This window comes from Ranitomeya imitator, chromosome 4 (assembly GCF_032444005.1).
Source record: "Ranitomeya imitator isolate aRanImi1 chromosome 4, aRanImi1.pri, whole genome shotgun sequence".
In the NCBI taxonomy this organism is placed as follows: domain Eukaryota; kingdom Metazoa; phylum Chordata; class Amphibia; order Anura; family Dendrobatidae; genus Ranitomeya; species Ranitomeya imitator.
The window spans coordinates 479,899,926-479,922,643 of NC_091285.1; the positions used below are offsets into that span (position 1 = coordinate 479,899,926).

Sequence of the window (22,718 nt, forward strand, 5' to 3'; positions counted from 1 at the left end):
ACTCACTCATCGTGGGAATGCAGCCTAACAGGACATTCCTTGACATTACTAATGACCAATACTTAGGTGAGGCCTTCATTAGAAGAGCGATATGGGTCTGACTCCCAGTGCCTTATAATGATCAGATAATTAAAAGGACACCAAAAATCATCTTCATTCCTAATCAAATATGGCATTATACTTTTTATGATGGCTGTGCCCAGTCCTGCAGATTGGTCTTATTTACTTGCATAGAACTCAACTGTAATACAATCAAAAGTACAAAGATGTGCCCAGTAAACAATGAGCAGGAACTGATCGCATATCCCTATCAATACTGTAGTCTTGGAAATCCCCTTTAATCATAATCAGGATTGGGTCCTAAAGACAAGAGTTAGTAGAAAAAATATAGTTCTTACCGATAACGGTATTTCTCTGAGCCCATGACGGCACCACGGAGAGAGGGGATCCGCCCACCAAGGACAGGAAACCTACAGATAAAAAGGGCGGTACCACTCTCCCGCATCAGTTGTTTACTAGAGAACGATGGGAGACTATGGAACAGCTTATTAGTTTCAATATTACTTAACTTAATTGAGATACCGCGTGACCTGTCATAAATAAACTATGGCACTATATTAACGTGCACACCCATGAGTGAAGGGAGGGAATGTACGGGTGCCATCATGGGCTCAGAGAAATACCGTTATCGGTAAGAACTATATTTTTCTCTGTCGCCCATGACGGCACCACGGAGAGATTTGCATAGATAGTACATTCAGGGAGGGACCACAGCTTCCAGAACCCTTTACCGAAAGTAAGGTCCGAAGAGGAGATAAGGTCCAATCTATAGTGCCTATAGAATGTGGAAGGTGATGACCAAATATCAGCTCTACATATCTGGTCAATCGAAGCTCCGGCCTTCTCCGCCCAAGAAGCTGCCACTGCTCTCGTTGAGTGAGCCTTGACCTCCACTGGAACAGACATTCCACTTGATGAGTAGGATAGGCTGATAGCATCTGTGATCCATCTCACCAGAGTAGCTTTGGAGGCCTTTTTCCCCTTCCAGGGATCCTGAAAGCACATAAAAAGAGAGGCATCCTCCCTACTCTCTCTGGTGACTTCTAAGTACTGTTTGAAGCATCTCCTGACATCTAGTGTATGCAATGATTCCTCCTCCCTATTTTTAGGGTTAAGACAAAAGGAGGGTAGAGATATCTCTTGAGTTCTGCGGAACCGGGATGCCACCTTCGGGAGGTATGCTGGATCTATTTTGAGTGTAACACTATCCTCTAAAAATCGTGTATAAGGAGGGTTAGCAGATAGTGCCTGTATGTTGCTTATTCTACGAGTAGATGAGAGGGCGACGAGTAGGGATGTTTTGAGGGATAGGAGTTTTAATGGGATATCCTCTAAGGGTTCGAAGGCGGTTTAGACAAGGTTTTAAGGACCGAAAATAAATCCCATTGAAGGGAACTTTACTGGAAGTGGCCTCGAACTACCTGCTGCCCTGATGAACCTGGAAACCCACCGATTCATAAAGTGATGTTTTAAGGGACAGATTCCCAGAGAAGCCTCTGACCGGGGTTCAAAAGGAGGTTTGGATAGGGATATAATATCCAAGTTTAAATTCCAAGGAGGAGTAAACCGAGAGGGGATGGGTCTAGACCTGGCCAACGCTTTGATGAACCTGGATATCCCAGATACCCAGCCGGGTCGTAATTGTACAGGGCCCTTAAAGCCAAGACCTGAACTTTTAAAGTATTTGTGGCTAGTCCCTGTTCCAATTCCTTACAGAAACTCTAAGACAGTTGTTATTGGAAGCTCCCTCTTCTAACTTGGAACCTGAAAGGAAGTTCCTCCAGGTATACCCCCCCCCCCCAGCAGTTTGGTGGTTCCTATATGGTCTTCTCTACTCCTGGAAACATTCACGATCAATATTATGGCTAATACTCTGAGGAGTTGCACCAGAGAAGTCTGGGTGACCAGCCTTTTGACCATTGCCACATATTAGGGCTCTGAGTACCGGCCCCCGACCACCTGCTCTATATTTCCACGAGGAGGGGACTTGGAGAAGCAACATGTGCCTGTTCAGACTGGATTACCCAGTCATGCACCGCGACGTCTGCTTGCGTCATAAGGGCGCGTTCTCACCCCGCCCGTGCGCACTAGCCTCCGGTCCTGGACTGCGGGAAGATCAAAGCAATAACAGTTAGTACATGGATAATGGCAGAGCATTAGGATGTACACACATTACTCATCCAGGAGATGACGTCTATTCCGAATCCTTAGGTGTCTAAACCCTAAACAAGGGTTGGATGTTATTGCAACTAAGGAATACACAATCCGGCAGGTAATATTTCCTAACATCACCAGAGTTGGCCTTCTCATTAGAAATGTTGAAAGGGAAACGTGGATCATCACTCCTATTTTACTGACACTACACGCATATACATATCCTAAGAGGCAAGCTTGTCAGTATTATAGACAGCCATGGAGGGAGTAGCCATACTCTATGGCTAGAGAAAAGCAGGATTCTTCCCACCAGAGAGATGCTGATTCGCCACAAGGTTCCAAAGGCAGACATGCTGTCCCTGGTAACCATAATGCAATGTACTTATGGGACGAGAATCTGTCTACTGGATGTTAATCAAGGAAACCAGCCCGATTGTCACATGTGGAACTGGGAAGGATTTTTTCCTTCCACCTCTTGGTATTTTCTGCTCCCAGGACAGTAGTCTGTCTCTTTATAGGTTGAGAAAAACTGTTCCATACGGAAGAACTGCTAATTTACTCAGACAATTAAAGCAAAGCTGCTTGCTAAGCCCTGTTGTAAAGAATGAATCAACAGAAGTTAGAACTGGGTACAAAACCACTAGGACTCTATAAGCCAGGGTTGGGGCCCAAGACAAAAAATGTGAAATGGTAGACCAACGATATGCCTTGTGCGTGGCTGCATGCCTAAATCAGAAGGTCTAACCCAGAGCCAACTGAAGTACTTGCATAGGGGCACTGAAGCAATATGATGCAATAAGATGACCGTAAGCACACATTTTGATGCATGGAGGCGCTATTGATGCAATGTGAAGCAAAAGCACAATGAAGCATCACGATGCAATATGATGCAATACAATGCATAAAGGCAATATGAAGCACTATGATGCGACATGATGCACAGAGGCACTGTCAACTATGATGCACAGAGGCAATAAGAAACACTATAACACGTGATGCACAGAGGCACTATGATGCAATATGATACACAGAGGCACTCGATATGATGTATAGAGGCATTAAGATGCAACATGATGCACAGAGGCACTCAATATGATGCATAAAAGCACAATGATGCAATATGAAGCAGAGGTACTCAATATGATGCATAAAGGCACTATAATGCAACATGATGCACAGCGGCACTCAATATGATGCATAGAGGCACTTAATATGATGCATAAAGGCACTATGATGCAACATGATGCATAGAGGCTCTCAATATGATGCATAGAGGCACAATAATGCAATATGAAGCACAGAGGCACCCAGCATGATGCATAGATGCACTATGGTACAATATGGCACCCAGAGGCACTCAGTACGATGCACAGAGGCACCATGATGCAATACAACGCACAGAGGCACTCAATTCGATGCCTAGAGGCACTATGATGCAACAAGATACATAGAGGCATGCAATATAATGCATAAAAGCACTATTATGCAATATGATACACAGAGATATGCCATATAATGCATAGAGGCACCAAGATGCAATACTATGCACAGAGGCACCTAGAATAATGCATAGAGGCACTATGATGCCATAAGACACACAGAGGCACTCAGTAAGATGCACAGAGGCACCATGCTGCAACATGATGCAAAGGCACGCAACATAAGGCATAGAGGCACCATGATGCAATATGATACGTAGAGGCATGTAATATAATGCATAGAAGCACTATGATGTGACATGATACAGAGACACTCGATATAATGCATAGAAGCAATATGATACACAGACACGCAATATAATGCCTAGAGGCACCGTGACACACAGGGACACTCGGTAAGATGCATAGAAGAATTATAATGCAACGTGTTGCACTCAATATAATGCATAAAAGTATCAACATGCCATGTGATGTCCAGCCACACACAATATAAAGCATAGAGCTACAGTCATGCTTGAAGATGTCAAACCGGCCCACAGTTAAAAGCAAAAGAACAATCTCTCAGAGATACTGATAAGCCTCCACTGAATAGTATATCTCATTTGTCCGACTGACCCCACCCGAAGGAGCTAACTAATGAGCCTCAGCTGAAGGGCAGTCTTCATGGAGACAAAGTGCTTCATTAACACTATATGTCCTCCCAAGGCATAGAGTAGTTAAGTTGCAAAGAAAAGTGAGACACCTGTTTATATTGAGTCCAATCATAAGGCTCTGCGCAGACAAGACATGCAACTAACTTAAGCCAAATCATGAGATGTAGCCTGGACATATGGCCTTATTATAGCCTAGAGGTCCAAGGTCTGGCTGTGTATATGTAAAAACATACCTCGCATATAAAGCTCTAGCACAGCTTTGCACAAAGGCATGAGCTATCAACAGAACCTTCCGCCATGCACTTACCTGTGCTGGCTCCATATCTGCTAAAAAACAGGGGGAGCTGAGAACACCGAGAGCCCATCATGAGGGGAAGCGGCGTCCCATCAGGAATGCTGTATTGCTGTCAATGATTTTCTCTCCCCCATGAGGTCCAGGCATGGCAACCGAAGTAGCGGTGGCTTGCCAGTCGGCGTTGGCGCAGAGTGCCTCCACTGCGGGCGGAAGCGCTCCATCCAGGAGTCTCTTCACTGGGCTCTGTGGCTGAGGGACCCTCCCCCCCCCCCCCCGGAGGGTTTCAGCCCCGGGCTCAGCTCCTGTGTTTCTCTGGAGAAGATTCTGGGAGAGGCAGCATGCGGCTTTTTTTTTTTTTTTTTTTTTTTTTAACGCTGCACACCTGGGGCCCCGGCTTTTGCAGATTGCAGGCTTACGCTTCAGGAGGGAGAGCGCCACTCTCCCCGTAACCACAGAGGGACCCCCCTGTATGTTTATCGCTGCTGCTGCGGCATCTCTTTTTTTTTTTTTTTTTTTTTTTTTTGTGGCTAGTGCTGCGGTTTGCGCTGCGGCTCGCCCTTTAACAACTGATTACTGAAGCAGCCTCTTTTTATGCGGCGGCGATTCCTGCCGCTTGATCCAATTATGCGCCTGCACAGAAGCGCCTCTTCCGGCGCCTGCGCAGGAACGCTGTCTGCCGGCGCCTGCGGAGTGTGCCATTATCGCTCTTTCCACCAGCACGCGCAGTTTGCTCAAGATGGTGCCGCACATGACCCGCTGCCCACTGGAGCTCCCGGTCTCTTTGCAGCCTGCCCTAACGCGCGGTTCCCTGCACGCCGGACGGCTATGCAGTGTGCAGGCTGACGCTTCCAAAGGGAGAGCCGCGCCGCTCCTCCCGCAACCACAGAGGGACCCCCCTGGATGTTGCCGCTGCTGCATCTTACCTGGGGAGGTGACCGCGAACTCCATGTCACCTCCCCCACACACCCTAAAGGCCTACTAGCCCCAGCGGTGGTGCCTCGGGTCACCACACCAGCCGAGGCAGAGGGACCCCAGCTGCCTGAGTCGGACTGATTGGCCCCGGAATCCCACGACGATCTTCCTTCTGGTAAGTCTGTAGGTCTCCCATCAAGGACAGGAAACGAACTGATGCGGGAGAGTGGTACCGCCCTTTTTATCTGTAGGTTTCCTGTCCTTGGTGGGCGGATCCCCTCTCTCCGTGGTGCCGTCATGGGCGACAGAGGAAACAAAACCTTAGGCCCTATTATCACAGTGCAGATTTGGAATATATTTTGCACAAATTTTAGTTCTTTGTAAGACAAAACCAGGAAAGGTGTAAATGGATGGCAAAGTTGGAACTTTCCTTCTATTTTAGATCTACTGGTTTTCATTGAAAGCATCAGCTTTTTTTTTATTTTATTTTTATTTTAGTGCTGGAGTGGTGCCAATACTCTAAGTTCCCTTCATTTAGTTTTTATACTTACCAGTCTTGGCGCAGCTGCTGTCCTTATTGCCAACTTGTGACCGCAGATCACAAGATCTCAGTGTAAGTCTATGAGCCTTGTTCTAGCCTTATAGACCATCATTGAGTTGTGACTTCAAGCTCATCCAGGAAACACATGAATGATCCAGAAGAAGACCGACTGATAACAGAGGAAGACAGCGGCTGGTAAGTATAATACTAGGGTCAGGAAACTTAGATTAGTGACACCACTCCAATGATTTTATATTTTTAGGAAAATAAAGGTAAAAAACTGCACTATAACTTCTATTTTTCCTATGAACTCAAATGCAGGGAGACTAATTGAGATAAAATTTTAACACATTACATTGGAGAAACTTTTTTTCATTTTGTTAAAATTCCTTTAATAGGTACTATTAAAAAAATATCATTTCATTGAACATGAAAAGAGAAGCACAACGGGAAAGTGACATCAGGAGTAACAGATTTTACAACTAGGTAATCTAAAAATCAACAGAGACGAAGAATTATTTACAGCACAGTAATGTCTACACCAAGGAGCTCAACCTTCAACACTTGAGCGATTTACGCGAGTGCTGGGAGTTGTCTCCAGAGCAGCAGATGTGCAGATGGTCGCTTTCTATTGATTTATGGTCATAACACAACTGTGGGTGCTAAATTACTTTCACATATTGATTCTTGTAACACATTTGTCAAATACTTTTTTTATGAAATGCTCAAAAATCATATTTCAATTAGAATATTTACAAAATAAACAGAACTTTTAAGACATCAACCTGTACAAATCAACTTCCTTCATCCTCATGTAGAATGGCATCTAGAGCGCTGGCAGACTTGAAACTTATAGCTATAACTTTTGTTATGTTGCACTAAAATATGTATTAGAATAGAGTTGTGGCGTTTTTGTCTGTTTTTAAGCTTTATTTTATAGTCCAAAAAAATAAATCCAAATTAGGCGGTTATGCCATCGTCTTTAGAAAACCTATATACAGAAGGTGATTCATAAAGGCTCTCTCCGTCAGTGCTCAAGTCGTCGTCATCATCCAGGTCATTCAACAACCTGCTTGGTGAACATCTGCGTCTGCTACAAGAACAAATACATTGGATAAGAAAATAATCAGAAAATATACTGCAATGGTTCATTTACCGCTTTATGGCATACTGATAATTTTAGAGTATTTTACCAGAAAATATATTCCTTCGATACTGGAAAAATAAATTAAATCATAGTATTGTGGATGGTTGAATTATCACCATTCCTTCTAAATTTTTTAAGCTTAATGCAAGAACTTTTTTTTGCAAGTTTGGTAGTTTTAAACACTGTAAAATAATAATAATAATAATAATAATAATAATATTATAATTATTATTATTTTCACAGTGTCTCACACTCCAAAGTCAGATAAATGCTATTCTTGTATGTATTGATAATATTTTTTAATCATAATTGAAAAAATAAAGTAAATAGTTAAAAACATGTAGTGCGATTTGAAAGACAATAAAAAGGAGGCATATATCTTAGAGAAGACCAGTCACCAAGTCAAAAGTGGCAGTTTCTTTTGCTCTTATTTTATTCTTGCTGATCCCTTGAGGTTTTTTTTTTTTTTTAAATCTACCTTATGGTTCCAGAGATGTGTCCCTTTTCATTCAGTGAACAGCTTTTTATGGTCTTTACCTGGGAGTATGGCTCCCAGGATTCTCTGTGTGGGGCTGTGTTTAGGCTGGTCTGCATTATACATACAATACCATTAAAATACACTAAATAAAAAAATTCTGTGTGTCTTTGGAATTTAAAAAAATAAAGAACAAAACCTGGCCACTTTTGACCTGGTGAGGAGTCCTCTTAAACTGATAAAATACTGTGGCTCACATATATTTTACCAAACGGGCTACATTGCACATTTGTCCAAAAAGACAATTCATCTTACAGTCTATGGTAAGATTAAAATTTATCAAGTCAGAATCACTATCCAGCAGAGGTTGACTAATGAATCATTATGATGTAGCCTAGACAATCAGATCACCAACCTCAGCTCCTTCTTTGCTGCATTCAGCTGTGTTTGTAGCTGTTCGTTGAAGTCAACTTGTTCCTCCAAATCCCTTTGAAGTTTCTTCTTGGCACCTTCTAATCTATCTATTTCTTCTTCTGCTTCTTCCACTTGCCGCTTCATTGATTTTAATCGCAGACTTAGCTAGAAAAATAATGTTTTAGATAATATTAAGTGTTGTTACATTCATATAAGCGTATATACACATGTCCAAGGCTCTGTTCACTATGGCACATCTGGGTTCATATATCTTCATGGCAAAACTGAGCTTCAGTAATTGTTATTACAATTTCTAAAAGAATACAAAACTATATAATATAATAATAAACCAAGCCGAAGCGAAAAATACGTTTTTGGCCTTGCTGGATGACATCCATACTACTACAATATTAGCAATTTTAATTTTTAAACTACAAAGGCTGATGCTAGCAAGTAGATGGGCATGGCCATATCTGTATCAGGAGACTAATCTGGCAGCATGAGGGCAAAACTAATAGGGATTCTAAGAAAAATGATGCAGCACAAAGAAATCCTATATTAAGCCAAAACTATACTGCATCAAACAGAGCAATCTATAATAAGGATAGCGATTAAATCTTTAAACCTGTCATGCCAAAAATGCTATTAACCTGCACATATGGTGTTAATCTGAAGGTTAATAGCGGTCTAAATCTGTGTGGCTGCTGCACTGAAAGCCTGGCTTTTGGGAGGAAATGAACTTTATGCCTCCCAGCAGCCTCTGGCTTTCAGTCATAGAGGTGCAGCCTCAGTCACCGCTGAGTACATAGTGAGCGGCGGCTGTAACCAGGCCCCTGCACTGACTGACACACAGTGCCGGACCATGGTTACAGCCGCCACTTACTATGTACTGAGCGGTGACTGGAGCAGTCATCTGTGTGCTGTATGTTTTTCACAGACCCATAAACCTGTATTAAGCCTTTTCATCCGTGCTACCAGAAAAAAAAAAAGAGAGAGCGGAGATACATCGATGTTCATCAAGAGGGCAAGTAAAGTGGTGTTTAATATCTTTTTTCCGTGAGGTCACAGCTATCTATATATATATATAACTAGCTGAAGAGCCCGGCGTTGCCTGGGCATAGTAAATATCTGTGGTTAGTTATAGCACGTCACTTATCTTATTTTCCCATCCCGCCTCTCATTTTCCCAATCACATCTCTCATTTTCTCCCTCACATCTCTCATTTTCTCCCTCACTCCTCTCATTCCCCCCTAACACTTGTCATTTCAACCTCACATCTGTCATTTTCTGATCACTCCATTATTTTTCCTCACTCCTCTCATTTTGCACTCACACCTTTTCATTTTCACCTCACACCTCTCATTTTCACCTCATCACCTCAGTATATACATGTTTGTCATCTCCCTTATATATAGTATACATCTGTATGTCATCTCCTGTATATAGTATATACCTGTATGTCATCTCCCCTGTATATATTATATACCTGCTGTGTGTCATCTCCCCTATAAATAGTATATACCTGAATGTCATCTCCTTCTATATATAGTATATACCTGTATGTTATCTCCTCCTGTATATAGTATATATCTGTGTGTCATCTCCTCCTGTATATAGTATATACCTGCATGTCATCTTCTATATATAGCATATACCTGTATGTCATCTCCTCCTGTATATAGTATATACCTGTAGGTCATCTGTTATGTTTGCTAATGACAGGTGTTATGAAGGCAATCCAGAAACACAGTGTGCTTAGCGATCAGAGCGCACACAGTGATCTGACAAATACCCAAAAATACAAGAACGAGCTCTGAGACATGGAAACTCTGTAGACTGCACACCTGATCCTATCCTAAACACAACTAAAAGCGGCCGTGGATTGCGCCTAACAACTACCTAGGCAACTCGGCACAGCCTAAGAAACCAGCTAGCCCGAAGATAGAAAAATAGGCCTGACTTGCTCCAGAGAAATTCCCCAAAGGAAAAGGCAGCCCCCCACATATAATGACTGTGAGTAAGATGAAAAGACAAAACGTAGGGATGAAATAGATTCAGCAAAGTGGGGCCCGATATTCTAGGACAGAGCGAGGACAGTAAAGCGAACTTTGCAGTCTACAAAAAACCCTAAAGCAAAACCACGCAAAGGGGGCAAAAAAAAAACCCACCGTGCCGAACTAACGGCACGGCGGTACACCCTTTGCGTCTCCGAGCTTCCAGCAAAACAAAAGACAAGCTGGACAGAAAAAAGCAACAAAAAAGCAAAAAGCACTTAGCTATACAGAGCAGCAGGTCACAGGAACAATCAGGAGAAGCTCAGATCCAACACTGAAACATTGACAAGGAGCAAGGATAGCAGCATCAGGCGGAGTTAAGTAATGAAGCAGCCAACGAGCTCACCAGAACACCTGAGGGAGGAAGCCCAGAAGCTGCAGTACCACCCGTGACCACAGGAGTGAATTCAGCCACAGAACTCACAACAGTACCCCCCCCTTGAGGAGGGGTCACCGAACCCTCACCAGAGCCCCCAGGCCGACCAGGATGAGCCGCATGAAAGGCACGAACAAGATCGGAAGCATGAACATTAGAGGCAAAAACCCAGGAATTATCTTCCTGAGCATAACCCTTCCATTTAACCAGATACTGGAGTTTCCGTCTAGAAACACGAGAATCCAAAATCTTCTCCACAATATACTCCAATTCCCCCTCCACCAAAACCGGGGCAGGAGGCTCAACAGATGGAACCATAGGTGCCACGTATCTCCGCAACAACGACCTATGGAATACATTATGTATGGAAAAGGAGTCTGGGAGGGTCAAACGAAAAGACACAGGATTGAGAACCTCAGAGATCCTATACGGACCAATAAAACGAGGTTTAAATTTAGGAGAGGAAACCTTCATAGGAATATGACGAGAAGATAACCAAACCAGATCCCCAACACGAAGTCGGGGACCCACACGGCGTCTGCGATTAGCGAAAAGTTGAGCTTTCTCCTGGGACAAGATCAAATTGTCCACTACCTGAGTCCAGATCTGCTGCAACCTATCCACCACAGAATCCACACCAGGACAGTCCGAAGACTCAACCTGTCCTGAAGAGAAACGAGGATGGAACCCAGAATTGCAAAAAAATGGAGAAACCAAGGTAGCCGAGCTGGCCCGATTATTAAGGGCGAACTCAGCCAACGGCAAAAAGGACACCCAATCATCCTGGTCTGCAGAAACAAAACATCTCAGATATGTTTCCAAGGTCTGATTGGTTCGTTCGGTCTGGCCATTAGTCTGAGGATGGAAAGCCGAGGAAAAGGATAGGTCAATGCCCATCCTACCACAAAAGGCTCGCCAAAACCTTGAAACAAACTGGGAACCTCTGTCAGAAACAATATTCTCAGGAATGCCATGCAACCGAACCACATGCTGAAAGAACAAAGGTACCAAATCAGAGGAGGAAGGCAATTTAGCCAAGGGCACCAGATGGACCATTTTAGAAAAGCGATCACAGACCACCCAAATGACTGACATCTTTTGAGAAACGGGAAGGTCAGAAATGAAATCCATCGAAATATGTGTCCAAGGCCTCTTTGGGACCGGCAAGGGCAAAAGCAACCCACTGGCACGAGAACAGCAGGGCTTAGCCGTAGCACAAATCCCACAGGACTGCACAAAAGTACGTACATCCCGTGACAGAGATGGCCACCAGAAGGATCTAGCCACTAACTCTCTGGTACCAAAGATTCCAGGATGACCAGCCAACACCGAACAATGAAGTTCAGAGATAAGTTTATTAGTCCACCTATCAGGGACGAACAGTTTCTCTGCTGGACAACGATCAGGTTTATTCGCCTGGAATTTTTGCAGCACCCGCCGCAAATCAGGGGAGATGGCAGACACAATGACTCCTTCCTTGAGGATACCCGCTGGCTCAGATAAACCCGGAGAGTCGGGCACAAAACTCCTAGACAGAGCATCCGCCTTCACATTTTTAGAGCCCGGAAGGTACGAAATCACAAAGTCGAAGCGGGCAAAAAATAACGACCAACGGGCCTGTCTAGGATTCAAGCGCTTGGCAGACTCGAGATAAGTCAAGTTCTTATGATCAGTCAATACCACCACGCGATGCTTAGCTCCTTCAAGCCAATGACGCCACTCCTCGAATGCCCACTTCATGGCCAGCAACTATCGATTGCCCACATCATAATTACGCTCAGCGGGCGAAAACTTTCTGGAAAAGAAAGCACATGGTTTCATCACTGAGCAATCAGAACCTCTCTGTGACAAAACTGCCCCTGCTCCAATCTCAGAAGCATCAACCTCGACCTGGAACGGAAGAGAAACATCTGGCTGACACAACACAGGGGCAGAACAAAAACGACGCTTCAACTCCTGAAAAGCTTCCACAGCAGCAGAAGACCAATTAACCAAATCAGCACCCTTCTTGGTCAAATCGGTCAATGGTTTGGCAATGCTAGAAAAATTACAGATGAAGCGACGATAAAAATTAGCAAAGCCCAGGAACTTTTGCAGACTTTTCAGAGATGTCGGCTGAATCCAATCCTGGATGGCTTGGACCTTAACTGGATCCATCTCGATAGTAGAAGGGGTAAAGATGAACCCCAAAAATGAAACTTTCTGCACACCGAAGAGACACTTTGATCCCTTCACAAACAGAGTTAGCACGCAGGACCTGAAAAACCATTCTGACCTGCTTCACATGAGACTCCCAATCATCTGAGAAGATCAAAATGTCATCCAAGTAAACAATCAGGAATTTATCCAGATACTCACGGAAGATGTCATGCATAAAAGACTGAAACACAGATGGAGCATTGGCAAGTCCGAACGGCATCACTAGATACTCAAAATGACCCTCGGGCGTATTGAATGCAGTTTTCCATTCATCTCCTTGCCTGATTCTCACCAGATTATACGCACCACGAAGATCTATCTTAGTAAACCAACTAGCCCCCTTAATCCGAGCAAACAAGTCAGATAACAATGGCAAGGGATACTGAAATTTAACAGTGATCTTATTAAGAAGGCGGTAATCAATACACGGTCTCAGCGAACCATCCTTCTTGGCTACAAAGAAGAACCCTGCTCCCAGTGGTGATGACGATGGGCGAATATGTCCCTTCTCCAGGGATTCCTTCACATAACTGCGCATAGCGGCGTGTTCGGGCACGGATAAATTAAATAATCGACCTTTAGGGAATTTACTACCAGGAATCAAATTGATAGCACAATCACAATCCCTATGCGGAGGTAGAGCATCGGACTTGGGCTCTTCAAATACATCCTGATAGTCAGACAAGAACTCTGGGACCTCAGAAGGGGTGGATGACGAAATCGACAAAAATGGAACATCACCATGTACCCCCTGACAACCCCAGCTGGATACCGACATGGAATTCCAATCCAATACTGGATTATGGGTTTGTAGCCATGGCAACCCCAACACGACCACATCATGCAGATTATGCAACACCAGAAAGCGAATAACTTCCTGATGTGCAGGAGCCATGCACATGGTCAGCTGGGCCCAGTATTGAGGTTTATTCTTGGCCAAAGGTGTAGCATCAATTCCTCTCAATGGAATAGGACACCGCAAAGGCTCCAAGAAAAACCCACAACGTTTAGCATAATCCAAATCCATCAGATTCAGGGCAGCGCCCGAATCCACAAACGCCATGACAGAAAACGACGACAAAGAGCATATCAAGGTAATGGACAGAAGGAATTTGGACTGTACAGTACCAATGACGGCAGACCTAGCGGACCGCTTAGTGCGCTTAGGACAATCAGAAATAGCACGAGTGGAATCACCACAGTAGAAACACAGACCATTCAGACGTCTGTATTCCTGTCGTTCAACTCTAGTCATAGTCCTATCGCACAGCATAGGCTCAGGTTTAACCTCAGGCAGTACCGCCAAATGGTGCACAGATTTACGCTCGCGCAAGCGTCGACCGATCTGAATGGCCAAAGACAAAGACTCATTCAAACCAGCAGGCATAGGAAATCCCACCATGACATCCTTAAGAGCCTCAGAGAGACCCTTTCTGAACAAAGCTGCCAGCGCAGATTCATTCCACTGAGTGAGTACTGACCATTTCCTAAATTTCTGACAATATACTTCTATATCATCCTGACCCTGGCACAAAGCCAGCAAATTTTTCTCAGCCTGATCCACTGAATTAGGCTCATCGTACAGCAATCCGAGCGCCAGGAAAAACGCATCGACACTACTCAATGCAGGGTCTCCTGGCGCAAGAGAAAATGCCCAGTCTTGAGGGTCGCCGCGCAAAAAAGAAATAATAATCAAAACCTGTTGAATAGGATTACCAGAAGAATGAGGTTTCAAGGCCAGAAATAGCTTACAATTATTTTTGAAACTTAGAAACTTAGTTCTAGCTCCAAAAAACAAATCAGGAATAGGAATTCTTGGTTCTAACATAGATTTCTGATCAATAGTATCTTGAATCTTTTGTACATTTATAACGAGATTATCCATTGAAGAGCACAGTCCCTGAATATCCATGTCCACACCTGTGTCCAGAATCACCCAAATGTCTAGGGGAGAAAAAAAAAAAAGTGAACACAGAGCAGAAAAAAAAAAAAAAAATGATGTCAGAACTTTTTCTTTCCCTCTATTGAGAATCATTAGTTGGGCTCCTTGTACTGTTATGTTTGCTAATGACAGGTGTTATGAAGGCAATCCAGAAACACAGTGTGCTTAGCGATCAGAGCGCACACTGATCTGACAAATACCCAAAAATACAAGAACGAGCTCTGAGACGTGGAAACTCTGTAGACTGCACACCTGATCCTATCCTAAACACAACTAAAAGCGGCCGTGGATTGCGCCTAACAACTACCTAGGCAACTCGGCACAGCCTAAGAAACCAGCTAGCCCGAAGATAGAAAAATAGGCCTGACTTGCCTCAGAGAAATTCCCCAAAGGAAAAGGCAGCCCCCCACATATAATGACTGTGAGTAAGATGAAAAGACAAAACGTAGGGATGAAATAGATTCAGCAAAGTGGGGCCCGATATTCTAGGACAGAGCGAGGACAGTAAAGCGAACTTTGCAGTCTACAAAAAACCCTAAAGCAAAACCACGCAAAGGGGGCAAAAAAAAACCCACCGTGCCGAACTAACGGCACGGCGGTACACCCTTTGCGTCTCAGAGCGTCCAGCAAAACAAAAGACAAGCTGGACAGAAAAAAGCAACAAAAAAGCAAAAAGCACTTAGCTATACAGAGCAGCAGGTCACAGGAACAATCAGGAGAAGCTCAGATCCAACACTGAAACATTGACAAGGAGCAAGGATAGCAGCATCAGGCGGAGTTAAGTAATGAAGCAGCCAACGAGCTCACCAGAACACCTGAGGGAGGAAGCCCAGAAGCTGCAGTACCACCCGTGACCACAGGAGTGAATTCAGCCACAGAACTCACAACAGTCATCTGCTCCTGTATATAGTATATACCTGTGTGTCATCTCCTCCTGTATATAGTATATACCTGTAGGTCATCTCCTCCTGTATATATATGTACCTGTATGTCATCTCCTCCTCTATATAGTATATACCTGTGTGTCATCTCTCCTGTATATAGTATATACCTGTGTGTCATCTCCTCCTGTATTAGACCTCGTTCACACGTTATTTGCTCAGTATTTTTACCTCAGTATTTGTAAGCTAAATTGGCAGCCTGATAAATCCCCAGCCAGCAGGAAGCCCTCCCCCTGGCAGTATATATTAGCTCACACATACACATAATAGACAGGTCATGTGACTGACAGCTGCCGTATTTCCTTTATGGTACATTTGTTGTAGTTTGTCTGCTTATTAATCAGATTTTTATTTTTGAAGGATAAGACCGGACTTGTGTGTGTTTTAGGGCGAGTTTCGTTTGTCAAGTTGTGTGTGTTGAGTTGCGTGTGGCGACATGTATGTAGCGACTTTTGTGAGATGAGTTGTGTGTGGCAACATGCGTGTAGCAACTTTTTGTGTGTCGAGTTGCATGTGACAGGTTAGTGTAGCAACTTGTGTGCAGCAAGTTTTGCGCATGGCGAGTTTTGCACGTGGCGAGTTTTGTGTGGTGCCTTTTGAGTATGTGCAAGTTTTGTGTGAAGAAATTTTGCATGTGTTGCAACTTTTGTGCATGTGGCAATTTTTCCGCATGTGCAAGTTTTGCGTGTGGCGAGTTTTCCATGAGGTGAGTTTTGCACTTGTGGCGAGTTTTGCAAGAGCCTAGTTTTTGCATGTGGCGAGTTCTGCGCGTGGCGAGTTTTGAGCGGCGACTTTTGTGTTTCGACTTTTATGTGGCGAGGTTGGAGAATGTGTGGTGAAATGTGTGCTGAGGGTGATATGTGTTCAAGCACGTGGAAGTGTGTGGCGCATTTTGTGTGTGTGTTCATATCCCCGTGTATGGTGAGTATCCCATGTCGGGGCCCCACCTTAGCAACTGTACGGTATATACTCTTTGGCGCCATCGCTCTCACTCTTTACGTCCCCCTTGTTCACATCTGGCAGCTGTCAATTTGCCTCCAACACTTTTCCTTTCATTTTTTCCCATTATGTAGATAGGGGCAAAATTGTTTGGTGAATTGGAATGCGCGGGGTTAAAATTTCACCTCACAACATAGCCTATGACGCTCTCGGGGTCCAGACGTGTGACTGTGCAAAATTTTGTGGCTGTAGCTTCAACGCCTCCAAAACTTTTCCTTTCACTTTTTTCCCCATTATGTAGATAGGGGCAAAATTGTTTGTTGAATTGGAACGCGCGGGGTTAAAATTTCACCTCACAATATAGCCTATGACGCTCTCGGGGTCCAGACGTGTGACTGTGCAAAATTTTGTGGCTGTAGCTGCGACGGTGCAGATGCCAATCCCGGACATACATACACACATACAGCTTTATATAGTAGATTGTCTAAGGGGTACTTCCGTCTTTCTGTCGGCAACTTCCGTAACGGAAATCCTGCGTTGCTGATTGGTCTCCCCAGCTGCCTGTCATGGCTGCCGCGACCAATCAGCGACGGGCACAGTCCGATTAGTCCCTCCCCTACTCCCCTGCCTATGCAGCATCAATAGTAAAAAGATGTAATGGTAAAAATAATAAAAAAACAAATAACCTGCTATTCTCACCTTCCATCGTCCGACGATGCGCTCACGCCAGCTGCCATCTTCCGTTACCAGAGATGCATTGCAAAATTACCCAGAAGACTTAGCGGTCTAGCGAGACCGCTAAGTCATCTGGGTAATTTCGCAATGCATCCTGGGAACGGAAGATGGCGGCAGCCGCACGCTCATCGCCAGAGAGTTTCGCTGGATCCTAGGGGGTGAGTATATAACTATTTTTTATTTGAATTATTCTTTTTTAACAGGGATATGGTGCCCACACTGCTAAATACTGCGTGGCCTGTGTTATATACTGCTTGGCTGCTATATACTCCGTGGGCTGTGCTATATACTACGTGGGCTGTGTTATATACTGCGTCGCCTGTGTTATATACTGCATGGCTGCTATATACTGCGTGGGCTGTGTTATATAGTACGTGGGCTGTTATATAGTACGTGGGCTGTGTTATATACTCCGTGGGCTGTGCTATATACTAGGTGCCCTGTGTTATATACTGTGTGGCCTGTGTTATATACTATGTCACCTGTGTTATATACTGCGTGGCTGCTATATACTGCGTGGGTTGTGTTACATAGTATGTGGGCTGTGTTATATACTGCGTGGCCACTGTTATATACTGCGGGACCTGTATTAACGTATCAGGTATTGTACAATATGTATGTACGTATAGCAGCCACATAGTATATAGCACAGGCCACGTAGTATTTGCTATATACCACGTGGCCTCTGCTATATTATTTATTATTATTATTATTATTTATTTATATAGCGCCATTAATTCCATGGTGCTGTACATGAGAAAGGGGTGACATAGAGTTATAGATATCATTTACAGTAAACAAATTTACAGTGACAGACTGGTACAGAGGGGAGAGGACCCTGTCCTTGCGGACTTACATTCTATGCTATATACTATGTGGCTACTATATACATACATAGATACATACATACATACATATTCTAGAATACCCCATGCGTTAGAATCGGGCCACCATCTAGTAAAAAATAACAATCTTGCATAATTCCTTTACATTTTGAAGCTGTACCGATCCACTCCTACTTCTGCAGGTATTGCAATTCCCTAATTGGAAGCAGTAGGAGACGCAGAAAATGGTCAAATGCCTGTGACCCCTTTATTTGGTCCTAATGGTTAGATCCCATCTTTACAGGGGTATTCCCTTATCCAAAATCCTATCCAATACGTAGTAGGTGTAGTAATAATAATATTAGAAAATACCTCCAATTAGAAATGCAATATCGTTCTTCTGATTTGCTATGTGGCTTTCCCCATGTGCAGGGCAATACTGTAGCTGAGGTATCTATGTATAGCTCCAGTATAAAAGTCACTTACTGTTCGCAGTGCAGACGGATGCTGGTGGCATGTTTGCAAAAAAAGCCACGCTTTGTTCACATTTTTCTTTTGCTATTAAAACTTACAAAAGATATGGGCAATAACGAAACTTCAGATTTACTAAGATATAGTAAAGCCATTTTTTAAGATTCTCTTCAATATCCGACATCTAGTTTATAGCTACATTGGACAGAACACACATTTGTTGTCTACCTGATCTTTCTGATCTGTTAACGCGAGATGTTCATCATCGACCTGCATCAGTAACTCCTTCACCTTCCTCTCCAGCCTGCGGTTGTTCAGTTGGAGATTTGCCCGGTCCCTGAGGGAAAGGAAAGCGCATTGTTTTGAAACTGAATCAGGAAACGGTGCCAGATCCTTTTCTACTTTCCCTCAGAATGCTGATGAAACGTACATTGCTGTTAACATTCTGCGGATTTACTGCTTGCAGCAAAGAAAGTTTCATGTCCTTTCTGTTGTCATTCAGAAAGCGATAACGTTATGGTCTCCTGCACCAAAATGTCAATAATGTAATATTTTGTAAACTTATTCTCAAAAGGAAGCATACAGAGGGCAAGAGTAGACGGTGATCCAGGTCACCGGCACAAATAATAAACCAGTCATAGCCAAGTATTCAAGGCCAGGCATTCTGGTACAGTATTAGGTTGCTGGTGATGTGATACATTAGTAGAATACTAATACTAAGCTTTCAGTAATAATACAATATACCCGTCTTGTAAGAAAATCCTCCTCCGTGTCCAATTGTAATATTGGGATATTTCTTTATTGTGCCATGCCTTAGTAGGCAAACATGAACAAGATGCTTTTTTTGTGATCGGTCTAATATGTGGACATTATCCATGTGCAGATAAGGTTGACTGCACCTCTAACATATGCACAGATTATGAATAGCAAAGGACTAAGCTTTCCTTGTGACCACAAGGGGTCAATTCAGGACGACTTTCTAAAAGAGAAAAACCCAACCTGATTAGCAGTAGTATTTAAGTGTATAGTTCTAGTGCCCTTAAAAATAACCAAAATTGAACATTTTTTTTTTACCAGGTTTAAGATAAATATGAAAAAGCATAAAGTGCCACAACAATAGCCTAAAAGGAACCAGCCAGCATTAAACTTCACACTGACTGGGTCTGCCAAGTATAATTTTGGAGAACAACAGGAAGAGAATCATGTAGCAGTGGTGCTCAGGGGCAAAACCTTCTGACCAGCTCCCTTTAAATTTTTCTTGAGTTTGGGCACCCCTATTAATCTTAAGCTTAATGTTTTATAAAAATTGTTTTTTTTTTTGCAACAGCCATTTCAGTTTCATATATCTAATAACTGTTGGACACAGTAAAGTTTCTGCCTTGAAATGAGGTTTATTGTACTAACAGAAAACGTGCAATCTGCATTCAAACAAAATTTGACAGGTGCATAAGTATGGGCACCCATATCATTTTCTTGTTTTAAATACTCCTACCTACTTTTTACTGACTTACTAAAGCACTTTTTTTGGTTTTCTAACCTCATTGAGCTTTGAACTTCATAGCCAGGTGTATGCAATCACGAGAAACGCTTCTTAAAGTGGCCACTTGCAAGTTGTTCTCCTGTTTCAATCTCCTCTGAAGAGTGGCATCATGGGCTCCTCAAAACAACTATATAATGATCTGAAAACAAAGATTATTCAACACAGTTGTTCAGGGGAAGGATACCAAAAGCTGTCTCAGAGATTTAACCTGTCAATTTCCACTGTGAGGAACATAGTAAGGAAATGGAAGAACACAGGTACAGTTCTTGTTAAGGCTAGAAGTGGCAGGCCAAGAAAAACATCAGAAAGGCAGAGAAGAAGAATGGTGAGATCAGTCAAGGACAATCCTCAGACCACCTCCAGAGAGCTGCAGCATCAACTTGCTGCAGATGGTGTCACTGTGCATCGGTCAACTATACAACGCATTTTGCACAAGGTGAAGCTGTATAGGAGATTGATGCGAAAGAAGCAGTTTCTGCAAGCACGCCACAAAAAGAGTTGGCTGAGGTATGCAAAAGCACATTTGGAGAAGCCAATTTCTTTTTGGAAGAAGGTCCGGTGGACTGATGAAACCAAGATTGAGTTGTTTGGTCATACAAAAAGGCGTTATGCATGGCGGCCAAAAAACAAAGCATTCCAAGAAAAACACTTGCTACCCACAGTAAAATTTGGTGGAGGTTCCATCATGCTTTGGGGCTGTGTAGCCAATGCCGGCATCGGGAATTTTGTTAAAGTTGAGGGAAGCATGGATTCCTCTCAGTATCAGCAGATTCTTGACAATAATGTTCATGAATCAGTGACAAAGTTGAAGTTACGCAGGGGATGGAACTTTCAGCAAGAAAATGATCCAAAACACCGCTCCAAATCTACTCAGGCATTCATGCAGAGGAACAATTACACTGTTCTGCAATGGCCATCCCAGTCCCCAGAAATGAATATCATTGAACATCTGTGGGATCATTTGAAGAGGGCTGTCCATGCTCGGCGACCATCAAACTTAACTGAACTGGAATTGTTTTGTAAAGAGGAATGGTCAAAAATACCTTCATCCAGGATCTCATTAAAAGCTACAGGAAGCGACTAGAGGCTGTTATTTTTGCAAAAGGAGGATCTACTAAATATTATTGTCACTTTTCTGGTGACTTATGCACCTGTCAAATTTTGTTTGAATGCAGATTGCACATTTTCTGTTAGTACAATAAACCTAATTTCAAGGCAGAAACATTACTGTGTCCAACAGTTATTAGATATATGAAACTGAAATAGCTGTTGCAAAAAAAACTATTTTTATAAAACATTAAGCTTAAGATTAATAGGGGTGCCCAAACTTTTTCATATAACTGTACATACGTACACACACATTATCTTTGGTCACAAGGGGTTCAATGGCTCATATTTGAAAACCGAGACTAGATACTTATTTTAGCATCATTAGGAATGAAGAGGTTAAACACAATCACACCCCAAGTTCAACTCCCACATACAAGTTCCTCTACCTTTCTTCATTTTCCAGGCGTTCTTCCAGCTCTGCTATTCTTCCTTCCATCTGAGCAACAAGTCCTTCTTTATTGGAACGATGTGAAGTTTCAAGATGAGCTATTCTGCTCTTCAGATCTTTGTTCTAGTATAAAAAAAAAGTGCAATGGGTCAAACAATATCCCCCACTAAACATTACTCAAGTAGGAAAAACAAAGCAGCATGTTTAAACAATAGCTACTGAATATTGGGGGAACAATTGTTTTATTATCTGTCTTTTAGAGTCCTGCGTTATTACACAATCTGTTTACGTCAAAGCGAAATAAAGCAGCATTGAATATTTAAGATGTTATGGTCATTCCAAGAGAACTTGCAGCAGAATGTCTGTGTCTGCCTCTAGCTGTTTCCTCACCTCTCTATAGACTTTTACCAGCAGCAGCTCACAGTCTTTAGGGAACACAGATTTTCACATCACTGTAAAGCAGATTTCTCCGAGAAGGTTGTAATTCAGGACGAAGGTGCTGGTCTTGTCCAGCTTGTTTCTCTTCTTGGGTCCCTTCCTCCAGCTCCCAGGGTTCACAAGCTGCTGGTTGTTGTTGCTGCTGGAGGTCTCCAGCGGTAAGAAGTTACCCTGCTCTGCGAGTGCACGGGCGTCCGAGCCAGGAGAGGAAGTCGGGGCCGGTCTGCTGTCCCATTATATCGTGGCCTTACAGCCAGAGAAACTGGTGGTGGGGGAGCCGCTGTGAGCAGGGGACGAGGCCAAGCTGTGGTGGCTAAAGTACAGGTTCTACAAATATATTGTCCCCACGACTCAAAGAGGAAATGATAAGAATGGAGGTCATTAATCGAATAGAAAGTATCATTAAAGAGTTTTGGACAAAATGCAAGCTTTTCAGATATTTGGGAGTTTCAAAACGGGACTTTATTTGTCGACCAGAGACATTGATCTTGTGGTTTTTGGGAAATGGGAGAATTTACCTCTCTGGACTCTGGAAGAGGCATTAAGAAAACACAAGGTGGCGGATGAAAACTTTTAAAAACTGGACAAAGCCACAGTACTGAGCATTAAACTGACGGATTCAAACACTGAAGTCAAAGTTGACATAAGTGTTTCCATGTGCAAATGAGAAT

The 22,718-nt window shown here is 43.2% G+C and overlaps 1 protein-coding gene across 3 annotated transcripts in view; it reads right to left on the minus strand.

The window, feature by feature from the left end:
• Positions 1-6,420: 6,420 nt before the first annotated feature.
• The window catches only part of CGNL1 (cingulin like 1), a 203,022-nt gene continuing 186,724 nt past the window's right edge, over positions 6,421-22,718 (minus strand). For all 3 annotated transcript variants that reach the window (XM_069765925.1, XM_069765923.1, XM_069765924.1), the window contains exons 16-19: positions 21,608-21,732; positions 18,800-18,908; positions 8,092-8,255; positions 6,421-7,147 (exon numbers count right to left, since the gene is read on the minus strand). In XM_069765925.1, the coding sequence (XP_069622026.1) occupies positions 7,015-7,147; positions 8,092-8,255; positions 18,800-18,908; positions 21,608-21,732 (531 nt within the window). In that variant the 3' untranslated portion in view covers positions 6,421-7,014. The remainder of the gene's footprint in view (positions 7,148-8,091; positions 8,256-18,799; positions 18,909-21,607; positions 21,733-22,718) is intronic.